General features: G+C 26.9%; 1 protein-coding gene across 1 annotated transcript in view; it reads left to right on the top strand.

Annotated features, from left to right (window-relative positions):
- The window catches only part of LOC129964270 (acetoacetyl-CoA synthetase-like), a 34,714-nt gene that overhangs the window by 5,449 nt on the left and 13,706 nt on the right, over nucleotides 1-15,559 (top strand). The window contains exons 3-10 of the mRNA XM_056079020.1: nucleotides 3,021-3,124; nucleotides 4,764-4,881; nucleotides 6,076-6,186; nucleotides 7,613-7,710; nucleotides 9,095-9,209; nucleotides 10,849-10,930; nucleotides 12,931-13,084; nucleotides 14,863-14,940. Coding sequence (XP_055934995.1) covers nucleotides 3,021-3,124; nucleotides 4,764-4,881; nucleotides 6,076-6,186; nucleotides 7,613-7,710; nucleotides 9,095-9,209; nucleotides 10,849-10,930; nucleotides 12,931-13,084; nucleotides 14,863-14,940 — 860 coding nt within the window. The remainder of the gene's footprint in view (nucleotides 1-3,020; nucleotides 3,125-4,763; nucleotides 4,882-6,075; nucleotides 6,187-7,612; nucleotides 7,711-9,094; nucleotides 9,210-10,848; nucleotides 10,931-12,930; nucleotides 13,085-14,862; nucleotides 14,941-15,559) is intronic.

Raw genomic sequence — 15,559 nt, 5'->3', positions numbered from 1 at the left:
CTTTAGAATGATTGTGCTCAGAACAAAAAACAATGACTGTAATTAAACGAAAAATTAGTAAAGATCATTAACTCAATATTTCAAAGCTTATTTCAAAAACCATAAAAGATTTGGAAATGTAATTATAGCATTTGTTAATTGGGTATCTAAAATTATGTCACATTTTAATATAAAATCAAAGGCACTGAATTCAATTCAATATTTCTGGAAACCGAATTTTTTTCAGATTTCTACCATATTTCGTTAAAAAAAATCGGTCTTACCTAGATCTCATTGAAATTATAACCCAATATAAAATTAAATAAAATCTAAAGCAAAATATAAGGTAAATTTAATTTAATGTAAAAAGTCTTGAAAATGTTAATCTATTTTAAAATTTTATGTTGAAGTTTTAGAAATATTTGTTAATGTTAAAATTAACATTCAAAACACTTTATAGATATATATATTTCTGAGATATAAATGCTTTGCCAATTTAGAGGCATTAAAACATTGATTAAAGAAAATTTTCTAATAAACTGCTGTATTAATATGAAATGAGTTTAATTATGTTTAATTTATCGTCAACTAATATAATAACTATATAATAATATTTTCTAATATTGACTATTATAATAATAATATTAATAAAAATGGGAAGCCACATAATAATTTTTTTTCACATTTTTGTTTATTTTACAACAATTATAAATATTTTTTGTTACAGTATTTGAAAACACAAAACTGAAAATGGATAAAATATGGATAAATACTATCTAAATTAAAAGCCACTAGAAAGTTGATGTATTTAAAACTTTTAGTAAAAGTTGCAGAAATATTCTTTAATGTTAAAATTTATATTTAAAATTTTTTATAAATTTCTGAGATATAAATGTTTGCTAAGTACGATGTATTGAAACTTTGATCAAAGTAAATATTATAAAGAATTGTATTTATATTGAAACATGTTTAATTACGTTTAATTTAATAACAACTACTATAATAATATAATAACTATATAATAATAATATATAACTATTATAATAATAATATTCATGAAAACAGAAAGCAAAAGAATAAAATTTCTTTGCCTACTTTACAATAATTAAAAAGTATTTTTTGTTACGGTCTTTGAAAAATATAGAGCAGATGAAAAGGTGTTAAAACCTACAGCAAGTTCGTTGCGCTAAACAGACTCATTAAATTACTCAATTCACCTTTCGCGGATTACATGATATGCTTGAACAATTTGTTACAACTAATGAGTGCATCTGAACCATAAAATAGAATTTTGCTTAAATCTGCCAAATGATCCTTTTCGGTTCATTTAAGACATTAATTTTTTTAAAGTTGGATTGCGTAAATAAATAATTTCTTTATGCTTCAATATCTCCTATCTGGTTTATAATTGGGGATTGTGTAATTAATATCATTGAATAGTTAGCAATTAGTTATTGTCAAATGTAACATTGTTATAAAAGACTTATTTTTGCAATGTTTAATTCCAGGCATTTAAGCACTAATTATACCTTTCTAGCACTTGCTACCACAAAGTCAAGTAATTGGAACTTGATTCATAAAATGAACTAATTTTAACTATTTCTAAATTCAGGAATTATATTATTATAATTCCGCCTGAAAGGATTATTTTAGTTCTCTATTGGAAATTGTTTTAGAAGTTTTAGATTAGAAAGATATTAAAGTGAAACTTACTTTATTTTAATTTTAAAATGGTAGGTGAATTAATTTATGTAGATTTCCTCAATTTTTTAAATAAATCTTTAAATATACACTAAATAAATTTAATATGATTTGAAATCACAAATTTTATAATTGAAATTCAATATTTAACGAAACTTTGAATATTGATCTAAATTAGAGTTATACTCTCCTTTAGAAAGTAAACAAATATTTGAATTAGTGATTTATTTAATCTAAAAGTAAAGTTAACGTTGAAAAAAAATAAATCACTTTTCTGTTTAGCTTTTATTTTGTGTTAGTGAAATGAATTAAAAAAACTAAACAATGCTTACTAGAGGAAATGAAACAATTATTTTTGAAATATAAATATAAATAGCCTCAAATGAAAAAAAAATATTTATCATCTCAAGATAGTATATAAATTAATATAAAAAGGATTTGTAAGAAAAAAATAAAAATTATTGCATATAAAAATAATATATATATGTAATGATGTTTTAAAATCTAATTTAAACTTTACTTCCTAATTTTTTAGCTTAATTTAGCCCATATCAAAGTCATTCTAAAATATTCTCATATTTCATGATCCCATTCCACTTTTTCTATTTAATTAATTAAAGAGAAGCTTTGTATAAATGCTTTCGTCAGCGATTCCCACGCTCAAAATGAAGGGACGAGAAATTCCTGATCTAAACAAATTCTTCTAGAAGATCCCTGTGTTTCCCTTGTCTAAATCGGCGCATGTAAGAAATCCCTATCAGAGTGTCTTCGTTATCTTCGAAACTGCCTTCGGCTTCAAAATTATGCTTATATATATGTATATATATATATATATATATATATATATATATATATATATATATATATATATATATATATATATATATATATATATATATATATATATATATATATAATTTATGCATTATGTACATATGATTTTAAAAATATTATATCTGAATATATTATTTAATATACTGACAAATATATTCATTAATTTAGATACATCATGTGAATAATTAATTAATAAATCATAATAATTTCACAGTTCATGGTATTAGCCAATTCTTTAAATATTACAATGCATAGAATTAGTTACCATATATATCTAAGAACTTGCTTAAAACTCATTAATTAATGCCTTAATTTTTTATATGTATTATTTAAGTAAAAATGTTCAAACATTTTGCCTTGAAACAAAATTTAATTTGAAATTTCAAAAATTTATTTTATATTTTTATATAGTAACTGAAATGAATCTTTGTAACCAATAAATGCTAATAATTTTTTGCATTCACTATTAATAAATTATTGTTATAACTTTTCTCTTTTTTCTTTAGGTTCTTATTGGAACTTTCATAAATGGTCAGTAGAAAACTACATAACTTTCTGGGAAGAATTATGGCACTATTTCGGTGTTATTGCTTCAAGGCCTTACGACAAGGTACGCAGAATAACCAGAATTTTTGAATTATTTGCATACAATTAAGCAAATACATGTAAAGATAAGAAAAAAAATATTCATTGCGTATTTCAGATTCATTATGAAATTTATGAAATCAAACGCACAATTTGAATTACTTTTAATGAAAGGAGAAAAAAATAGAATAAATATTTGGTAAAAGAAATGAATATATTTATTGAAATTGTATTTGAATAATTTATTAAAATAATTAAATTGAAAATTCATTCTCATTAAAAGAATTCCTGCATCTTAAAATAAAAAAAAATATTTTTCAGACTATAAATTTTATTTACATATAACTTTTTCTCTAATTTCAATAAATTTTTAAAATTTCGTATGCAATTTACTACACCATTTTTATTAATATGACAAAATTCGAACTCATTTCATTGTTCCATGAAGATATTCAATCACGTGATTCTGCCAGTGCTAAAATTAAGTAATAAAACATTTTCTTTCGAAATTAATTCCGAAGCACGATTTTTACTTCCGCTTTTATTTCGTGCTATATACATTCTTTAATTTACACATGCAATAATTTACTACACCAATATTATTCCATTAAAAATGAAATTTTTAGTCCTTTCAAATAATAAATGAAATTTTAAATGAATGCTTTCCATATTAACAGCTTAAAATCCTGGAAGCATAATATTCCGGGAGAACAAAGGCAGGTAATATTATAAAGCTTGTCCGAAAATTAACGCAAGATTTGAATTTTCCGCCATTCTCACAGTAAAGTGTTGGCAATCCTATTAAAAAACATTTCACATTTAGCTGAGTTTAGGGTTAATAAAAATGGAGCGTTACATACACCATAGAACAACATGTTTTTATTGTTGAAAAATATTTAAAAAAATAATGAAAGTCTGGCGGAAACAATTCGGAATTTAAAAATTGGTCCCCATAGTTTGTGTGATTTAACACCATTGGATTTCTTTTTCTGAGGTTCTTTGAAGTCAAAGTTCTATGCCAACAAGCCTGCAAGCATGCCTGCATTGAAGGAGTAAATTCAACGATGCAACAACGAAATTTAGTCACATTTATTCAAAATGATCATGAAATATTTCGAAATAAAGAATGCGTATGTGCGACCCAAACCATGGAAGCCATTTGCCCTATGTGTTATTCCATACATAACACTATTCTGTATGATTCAATAAAAACATAACAATTTAAAGGAAAAAACTGTGTTTTTTTTATTTAATTTAAATTTTATACTCACACGTTGTTTTATCGTAACCGCTCCATCTTTACTAACCCTGAACTGTCAGCTGTCAAATGGTTTTTTTACTAGGGTTACCAACATTTTATTGCCCGAATGGTAGCAAATTCAAATCTTGCATTAATTTTGGGACAGCCTTCATATTCTTAAATGCACGTTTCAAATTTCATTTACTAAATAAAAATGATTTTCGTTTCGTATTTTGAAAGAAATGGAATAGTAGAAGGAAAATGAGATACTACGTGATTTTTCCTAGGAAAAAGGAAAATAATTACTGGAATTCTGAAGGATTTTATCTGAAACTTTATATAGCTCATATAAATCTAAGTATTTATATTATTTTAAATTGTGTCAAATAAATAAATTACAATCATAACTTTTCCTTTTTTTCAGGTATTTAAGAGAGTAGGAAGTGGATTTCTAGATATCGAGTGGTTCAGCGGGGCTAGATTCAATTATGCTGAAAATCTTTTGAGGATCAGAGACAACAGGACTGCTATAATTTATGCTGGTAAGAAAATTTAAAATTAATTGAATATTTTTAAAAAAAATGGTTTGAATTGCTTTTTTTGGCATTTTTCATTTGTTGCTAATTGATATCATATGAACTGTTATTTTAATTAATAAGTGCTATGCATTCTTAGAAAGTACATTTCATTCAGCAACATTCAATTAAAAACATTGGTCTTCACAAAAGGCATGCTTTCATCATAAAATTAAAGATTAATTAACCGTTACAATTTTTAATAATTGCGGTTTTAAAAACATACCATAGATAAATACAAAATAATTTTTGATTAATTATAACATGTATTAATTATTAAACACTGTTGATTACTTGATTAAAGATTTGTATTTAAATCATTCATGTATTAGAATTTGAATGAAACAAATCTTGTAGCGGTTGCATAACTCTAATACCTTATCTTTGGATACAAAAGATGACGTTACCTTATTAACATGAAGGTATATTTCCCATGATCCTTCATTTTTGTGTTCGTGTTTGTTTTGTGAAATGCGGAACTTAGAAAATAATTTAATTAAATAACTGTTCCTGAAAGTCATCTATTATTTTTATCAACCTCATAATGAAATTATAAAGAGTCTCGCCCCTCCGCAAGATTAAAAACCTTTCGATGCTATACATAAGCTGAGTTTCAATTTTAATGAAATGCTAGATATTTTGTATAATCAAATTAATTTATCAAATAATTTTATGAAATTCGTGTTTTATTAAATTGAAATTATCTTGAATGGTATTCTAAATAATTTTTGTAATTCAAAATACAGAGACACACAGAAAGATGAAGCAAAAAATAAACCACTTGAAAATATTTTGAAATATTGCAAAATCTGTTTTCTATTTTCAAATTAGTTCCTTGGTATTCCAGATAAACTTATTTGGTACAGTAAATTTACATAAAATTTAAAACTTAAAAAATTATTTATTCGAAACATAATAATGTAATCAATTATAATATAAATGCATGCTTTAAAATAAAATATTGTAATTGCAAAAATATGTTAATAATCTCTCTCTCTCTCTCTCTCTCTATATATATATATATATATATATATATAACCTGTAATTATCTTCATATAATATTTATATGAAGCTCGAATGCATATCCAACCATTACATTTTGTATTCATATACTGTACTTCTTAACTTCAATATTTGTACAGAAATAAAATATTTTTCCAGACGAGCTGGGGAACGATGAAACTGTGACATTTGCTGAGATGTATAACGAAGTGAAACTCTACGCTGCTGCGTTTCGCAAACATGGCTTGAGAATCGGCGACAGAGTTGCCTGTGAGTACCATTATTATTAGAGAAGAAAAGAATTAAAATGTTGCGAACCACTAGTTCCAAACTTTGTAGCATTATAATACTTTAGGACTGACTCGCGTATTTTTATGCTAGCGACAGCCTTTAATTACATCAAAAATATTAGAATAATTTTAAAAATATTAATTTCACTCTGAATTACAAGATAACACTCATACAAAAATTGCATTTAATAAAGCCTGTGTTTATAAACCCAATTAATGAAGCAATAATATTTATTGCAAAATATGCTGAAATTATATTTAAAAAATTATTGAAAATTAGAAAAAGATTATGCAAAAATGATATAATTTAAAAACGCATTATTCTTTTTTTAATTTTTAAATAGCAATAAAAAAGGATTTTTGGGATAATAATTTGTTTGAATATCACTGAAAAATATTAATTTTTTGATTATTAAATAAAAAATTATTTAAAAACTTTCCTTATTGGGTATTTACTAAGGAGCACCTACTTATTGCATATTGGCAGTTCAAAGTCGAAAGTTCGCCCTGTAAAGCGTCTTTGAGATTTTCAATCAAGTATATCACACTGCAGATTCTGTATACATTGAAAAATGCTGTCTTGTACACATTATCAAAAAATTTATAAAATAATTTACAAAAGTTTTGCTATCAATTTTTAAAAATTTTATTCTTTATTGGAAAAATTTATTGTCAATTTATGGAGTCAGAAATTTTTGCTAACAAAGTTTTCTATATTAATCTATTTGCAATGCATGTTGGGAATTCTATTGTTTATGCGAATTATATGTTTTTGCTGAAAAATATTTTTCGTTGATCACTGAAGAGACAATTATTAAACATAGAGGCATATTTGATCTTTCCTCCTAAGCATATGCCGCTTCTCATAAAGTAAATGAACTATCAACCTTTTTAGGTTAATCAAATTGTCCTTTTCTCAATTAATCCTCGGTTTTCCAGAAATAAATTTGTCCAAATTTGGTAATTCTTAGTCCTAAGGTCCCTTCGTACAATGTCCTGCCCTATTCTTCACTTATACAAATTGTACAACGCAATTTACTGTTAATAAGCCAGGCTAGAAGCTTTATCATATTAATATTCCATGCAAGTTAGTAAATTGTTTATCGGACCACAAAATATTTAATTTCGTAATATAAGTAAGGATTTTTAAATTCCATTGGCTGCCTTCAAATTATACTACTTATTTTACTTTTTATTATATTTAGACGAAATTTGAATAGACCTTTCAGGTTAAAAATATTTTAATTTAGTATAAAAAGTTAACAATTTTAAAGTTCTTAAAAGGAAAAGATCATATGAATTATAAAAATCCGAATGATATCATATTGATCTGAAGCTATTTTATATACATAGATAGAGTAAAAAATATTTCTAACCATACTTCAACTATTTCGTTACAACTTCAGGTTACATGTCAAACAGGAAGGAAGCGATTTTTGCAATGTTAGCTACAACAAGTATTGGAGCCATTTGGAGTGGTCCTCTCCCATATTATGGGGCAAGAGTAAGTAATAAAAATTCAACTCTAGATCATTTTATTTCTGAAATAAAATTTCTTTATTTGTCGCATAATGTTCTTGAACTTTAGTATTTCACAATCATTTATTCTATTCAGTTGTTATTATAAGAATTGTGTCAGTAGAATTTCAATCAATACGGTTCTCTATTAACCGAGAACTTTATTAACTGAACAAAAAAGAATGATTCTCAGTTTCAATAAAATTAACGGGATTTTCCGTACAGATGTAAAAGGTGATGAAAACGATTTTTGCGATGCGAAGTCTGGTATATGGTCATTATTGGAAGGTGACTTTATATAAATCAAGAACTTATTTAGAGAAAAATAATGAAAACACTGTTACATTCTTAAGGAACTTCAGCACTGAAGTGAGCAAACTATATACATTTAAAAAATAATACTGTAAATTAGTTGCAAAGTTTGGCTTTATTGAGAAAGAAAAATATTCTTTTGGGAATAAAAATATACTTTTGTGAAAACATACTTCATAAGGAGGTTCAGTGCTGAAATGAGTAAATTGCTTACATTAAAAAAATGTTATACATTTGTTGGAAAGCTTCGCATTATTGAGAAAGAAAATATTATTTAGTGATTAATTTTTACTTTAAAGAATCAATGGTTTAGTGCACATTATATATAAATTTAAATATGTAATAAATTAGAACTAATATTCACTCGTTGATTCTAATTAATTGAATCTTCTTTAATATAAAATGGTTAATTTTTTGTTAACTTCCTATGAATTCCAAGGAAAAAATACTGTTAGAGACTTAGTGTAAAAAAAAAAAAAATCTAGGAACTTAAGGTTAAAAAAGTGTTAATGAATTGACTCCATTACAGAATTCTACCCCCCCCCCCATTTGACAAATAAGATTGTATTATCCTAGTTGGAATTTTCTAAAATATCAAGATTATTATTCTCACACGTTAGAATTGTTTAGTCTTACAAGATTATTATTCTCACACGTTAGAATTGTTTAGTCTTACAAGATTATTATTCTCACACGTTAGAATTGTTTAGTCTTACAAGATTATTATTCTCACACGTTAGAATTGTTTAGTCTTACAAGATTATTATTCTCACACGTTAGAATTGTTTAGTCTTACAAGATTATTATTCTCACACGTTAGAATTGTTTAGTCTTACAAGATTATTATTCTCACACGTTAGAATTGTTTAGTCTTACAAGATTATTATTCTCACACGTTAGAATTGTTTAGTCAAACAAGATTAAAAGATGACAGCACTGAAAGTAAAACTTTTGATTTATTATGTATAAAATATAAACTTAAATAACTTAAATTAATAAATAATATTTTTATCAGTTTAAAAACTGTTTATCAATCATTGCATTTTCTGAAATTTCAGGCTGCCTCCAACATTGTAAATACTATGGCACCAAAGTTTCTTATAGCAGTGGATCATTTACAAGACAATGGGCATCAATTTCATCCAATCGAGAACTTGCCAGCAATTGTTGATAGTAAGTACAGATTTCTAATTCATGCTACCCGGATTATATAAAATTGGTCACAATGAAACATTTTCTTTTAAATTAAAATTTTGAAACAAAGTATTTCAGCTTAATGCTGGTATGCCAATCTCAAAGTCTGCTAATTCAATCCTATCCGCTGATGCTTAATTCCTCATTATAGACTTATTCTTTGTTGAGAAAAGAAATGGGGACCATATATAGAAAAAAAATAGGGCACCACTTCTCATCTTTTATTTTATATGACCTACATTTTCTTCTCTATTTGAAATTGCCTTCTTCGAAAAATGTTATTTTTGTTGAATTTTATAAACTTATTATGAATTTTGGAGTTTAAATACAATGGACGCCATTGTATTATTAATGTATCCAAGAAAAATAGTTTGTTTATGAACACAATCATCTTATATACCTAGATTGGATAATTATGCAGAAAAATATTAAAGAGATCTTTTATTTATTTTAAATGTAGAGTGACTAATTATTTATTAAACGATATTTCCAGAAATTCGACTTAACCTATTTATATTTTTTTCCAATAATCCTATACAGTGGATGGAAGCCGCTTAATATGATCGCGGATAATGTTATCATTCGATTTATATTATCAAAATTCTCCGATTCCGAACTAATGCATTGAAATGTGCCCAAACGGTGTGTTTAATGTGACTATTACAACGTTTAAGGTTATTAGTTTTGTTATAGAAAATAACAGATCTTCCATTTTCAGGTAGCAATAGAGATTCACGTTCCTGGAGTTTTTTTGTTCCACTTGTAAGCAAGCCGCCTCTAGTAGATATTTTTTCCATAGGATGGATTTACTATCTTTTGTTTGGATCAGAGCGATATGGATTGATTTATATGGAACAAATCATTGGTGTTTGGAATAAAATTATGAAAAAAATGAATGAAAAATACTGATTGAAGTTTTAAAAACAAAGTTGAATTTCTGAACAGTTATAAAAGTTTATCTAAAATAAGTTAACGTATCGCTGCAGCGCAGTTGGTAATTTTACATCCCTTTTTTAAAAAATAAGACACATTATTTATAAAAGTTAAATGAATAAAATTTGGTGCACTCACTCAGTATCTAAAGCTCAGATCAATATCAAATTTTGAACCAGATTCATGAAAGGTTTGATCCTCTATTTCTCTGTGCTTTTGCATGCAAGTTAATATAATAGCTCAGAAATGCAATGGTTTAGACAGAGGAAGTTTACTATGCCTTCTTATTATTAAATTCTGTGAGATAATTTGGTTTCAATAAGTCGGGGAAAAATGTGTCCAAAATGCATGCTTGAATTTCTTCATTATAATATGAAACACCAAATGTCGTATGCCTGACTTTGGAAATAAAAATCTGAGCATTCATAACGCTAACGATGTCACTCAAATTCGATAATTTTTATGCCAAGAACAGGAGAAAAATATTTTTATTTGGGAGTATACTAGAAAGTTTCGGTGCGATTACTCCCAGGGGTTGGTTTTGGGAAATACTTTTGTATTAGGGTTATCATTTCATGCTCTTCCAACACAATTTACTCGTAGGTTAAGAATCCATATTTTCTAGATATCACATTCATCTACCGAATTATGGTATTAAAAGGAATTTTTTTTTTTTTAACTTTAGGCACCCCTAGCTTGGAGAAAGTGATCATTGTTCCAACCAGAGAAGAAACTTTCTGCCGGGATATGTCAGACATCAGAAACAGGTAATTCAAAAGCTTCTGGAAATTAAGAATAAAACCTATATATTGGAAATAATAGTTGCCTTACTGAGAGCACTTGATCGATTTTATAAATTTCGGAATTAAATGAAAACCTTATGATCCCTAGATATGACATCAGTAGTCGCCTGGCTCCCAATACCTCAATTTTAGGGCGAAATCCTAAATTTTGTACCACTTAAAATATGCCAACTTTAACTAAAATTCCGATATCTCTAATTTTTATTTCATATTAGCCGCCTTTGGCTACTAGCTGGTTCGCCGGTATTGCTAGTTACGTATAAGTTCAATTGCATCTTTTGTAGGTAATTTAGTTTTAATCGCTTCCCCAGCAAAGTATTTTCAAATTCCAAATTTAATAGTCACGTGTCACCTGATGAGAAGTCTTACACAATTATATTCATTTTGCTATATGTATCTCTAATTTTCTATTTGTTTCACTTATATTTTGAAGCTCAGTTTTGAGAGAGAAGTGATTAAACTTAAACAAATATAGTCACACGTTTGAGGAATCGAAATACTTTTGTAAAAAAATATAAGGGCAAAAAGCAAAATCATTCAATTTTGATGTCTTATAGAATATATTTAATGACATATTATGTATACGAGGATTAAAATTCAATAAAAATTTTTCTTATTCAATAAAAAAATTCATCTTACTTTAGTGTAAAAAACGAAGCGTCAAGATATAGAAAAGTAGTCTAAAAGCATTTAAAATTATATATGTGTCGTTAAATTATAAGAACACAATAAAAAAAATCAATCATTTTATTAATTTAAAGCATACGAATATTTTTGATGTGCTTCCAGGTGAAAATTTAAAAAAGTAAAATAAAATTAAATAATAGAAACAAAATAATTCTTTTCTCCGGATTACATATACAAACTATTAGTAAGTATTTAAATTTAAATCAAAGCACGTTTATATTTAACCAGACAAAAGATTATCATTACAAACATTGTACAACAAGAGAATGATTTTATATAATTTAGAATTTGATTGTATTTAAGCATTATGAAATGAAAATGAAAGAATAATGTGGTATAGGAAAAACTGGTAATCTAAATATTATCTTGAAGTGAAAATAATGAAATGCGTGAAATAATTAAGCATAATATTTAAGCAAAAACAAATGCCTACTTTTGTTTTTGAGCTGGAGGAAAACTTGGCTAATAAAAATATCAAAATAATAATAAATATTGGATTTATATATGATGTTATACGATTCTTCATAAATTCTTATTTTAATATAACAGTAAGTTATGAAATATTTTGTTTTTGCATTTTTATGAAGTATCGTTGTAAAAAGGAACAGAGTTGTAGGAAAAACATTCTTCAGTTTTGAACATTAACCTGTATAGTGTTTCAGTTAATAATGTCTGAAAATTAATAATGTTGTATGTCTGATAAACGATAAAACAAACATGTTTTCTCGAAATGAATATTGTAAAGAAATGTTCCGGAAATTATAATCTGTAGCAGCTCTTTCTCCCCTTGAGCAGAGAGCGCCCCCTTGTGGCGTTTCACAGAAGACAAGCAGTTGAACGGCAAACCTGCATCTTGAGGTCGCCTTTTTTTCCAAACGCAACCCTTGCGCTAACGCCGAATGCTTTCGGCTGGATACGGTGGATTCCCTCCACCATATTGTTTTCTTTAACCTAATTGTCTACGTGTGTTTGTAAATTTTGTAGTGTAGCTGTGTTTATGTAGATTAAAAATATTATATTTAAAACCGGGCAGTTCATTAGAAAATCACAACACACTCACTATAAGTTAAGTTTCCTGTTTCTACTTCAAATTGAAAAGCATCTAATAATAATGAATAATAATTTATATGGATTTTATTCTAATTTAATAAAGACTTATCTAATATAGCCGTTGATAGAAATTATCTCATAACAGAACTTTTTAGCTCAAATCAATATGTTACATCAAACCTCTTTCAAAATATCTCGTAGAATGTAAAATTTATTCTTCTTTGTAGTGTTTTCTTAGAAGATTTTCTGCAGAGCGGTCGAGCGCCCGATGGCTCTGTACCGGAGATCGAATTCGAACAACTTCCTTTCAATCACCCCATCTGCATCAACTTCACTTCCGGGACAACTGGTCTTCCAAAGGGACCTGTCCATTCTGCTGGGGTAGGTACAGTTTCCAGACCTCTGTGCCTTCTCTGGTAACACAAATTGTTACACAATATTATACAATATTGTGATGTATTATATTATTCAATATTCAACAATATTATTCAATATTGTGAATATTGTTTAATGTTATTCAGTATTGTACAATACACGTCTACTACTAAAGTTCCACCTTCACGGTGTTTCGTTCTACCGTAGAAAGGTTTTTTAAATGTATGTTTGTAAACCTTTTGACAAAAGTTAGAAAATAGTGTCAACTATCTAATTACAGCCTATACATACTAGAACCGACTTAAAACAGTCACAGATCTTCCATGAAGTCATTAGCATTGTGAGAAACTGATTTCTAGCATTGTAAAATTCTTAGAGTATCTGAATCAGTAAAAATTCGGTTGATTATTCGAATGAAAGGGTCTAGCAATAGAGAATATTTAGAACAGTTGTAGCAATCCATGACTGATTTCCACGCTAGTGAAACTGGGATTTATTCAACCCGAATTCAAATCCCAGTGATATTGATTTGATTCCAGAAAGAAGAAATCCCTTTGTTCTTTCGTTACTGAAATTCTTTGAGACCGATTGGGTGCTTTAGGTTTTCTATGACTTTCATATCGCTGAAAACGAGTTGTGTACAACGCTGGTGACTTCATCGAAAAAATATAAGCTAGTACTAATGTCATATGGGTTTAGTTATATGATTACCACTATAAAATTAGTAACTCTTACAGCATAATTGTACTACAAACTGAACAGAATAGTTTGAACTTAATTTAGTTCAAAAATATTCAAACAAATATTAATGTGTCCTTTCTTTTCGTTGGTTAATGCTCTGCAAATGAGCTGTAAGATAGCTATTATAACCTCATTTTTAGAACTGCTATACGAGGACAAATGTTTAAAATTTTCTCTTTATAGAGGGAAATCCACCTCCTAGAATTTGCTGTTAAATGTCATAGAGATGACAAAAAAAGTTATTGTGAACAGAAAATATACAGATAAACACACACACAATCGCAATTACACACATTGAATGCTTTGAACTTTAATGCGCATGGTTAATGTATTTATGATAATCTCATATCGTCTTTCAGTACGAAAGTCCATAATAAGAATTATTCTTTATAATGATCTTTCATTCTTGATTCCCTTTTAATACCAAGTTATTACTTTGTACATAATTAATAACTCATGTCAGAAGGCACTCAGAAGTTTGACATAATCTCGGCTCAGCATCGATCGTACTGAACTTATTAATTCTTTTATTGATTTATGCTTATTTAGTATTGGCTTGGGTAGTAAAATGCTTTATATCTTACTTTCAGTAAAATCCCGAATAAAGCATTCAAATATCTGTTTATAAATTTTATAGCCAAAATACCAAATGACAACATCATTCTAATTTTCTTATATTGCACTCAGTATCAGGCATCACTTTCAAAATTTATGAGTGAATTAAAAATTAAAATGATAGATTTATTAAAAAAACTAACTCCATAAAAATGGAATTAGTTACTCAATTAAAAAACCTAATTCAGCATGCCTCAATTTAAAATCGATTTAACATAAAGATTTTAATCTAATATAGTTTGTTCACAAATGCTGTGCAGCAAATGAATTTTTTTTAAATATATGATAATTTTAACAGTGTATTGTTATTTTGTATTATTTTATTGCAGTTATTTTGTAACAGTGTATAATTATTTTTTTGTAAGAAATTATCTTTTCTTCAAAAGAAAAAAATGAGGATAATATTTATTGAAAACCCTTTTTTTCAGATTCTAATACCTATACTGAGAGATTTTGCTTTCCATCTGAATTTGAAATGTGGCGATATTGCATTCAACTGTTTTCCGGTAAGTAAGATATTTCATTTTATAATTCTCTAATAAATCTGCTGCTTATAAGCATCATTTAAGAATATTATAATTAAATTTTCTGATAGAAATTATTCTAACTAGTTGTTTAAATTATCTTTTATACTAAATGTTTCTTGACAAATCTTATATCTGTGGATCTTAAGTTTTTTAGAACTTTGAACTGAAATAATATTTGAGCTTTTTCAGATAGTAATAAATTCTTTTTACGAATTTTCTAGACAATATTTTTGATATTAGAACTTTAAAAAGTATTACAGCTGTAACATAATGCAGTAAGTTTAATATAATTTCGAATAAAATCATCTGAGACACAGTTAAAAATTTCAAATTTCCTAATCTGATTAATTATCATTTCTCTAGAAAACCTGGTCTGTTTTTTTAAAAAATGTTGATGACGATTTCTATGGAATTAGTGCTTCGTTTTCACACACACACACAAAAAAAAAAATCTAATAATATAAACATGATTTTCTGACCACTTACTAAGTAATCTCATTTCCATGCCATTACTCTATTCACTTGGTATGTGTGGAGATTGAGAGCCTTGAGTTTAAGCACTCCGAGACACTCCCCTCAAATCGGTAAATCAGTAAAC

Source organism: Argiope bruennichi, chromosome 3, assembly GCF_947563725.1.
Source record: "Argiope bruennichi chromosome 3, qqArgBrue1.1, whole genome shotgun sequence".
NCBI classification, from domain to species: Eukaryota; Metazoa; Arthropoda; class Arachnida; order Araneae; family Araneidae; genus Argiope; species Argiope bruennichi.
This window is presented reverse-complemented; position numbering and strand designations above follow the sequence as displayed.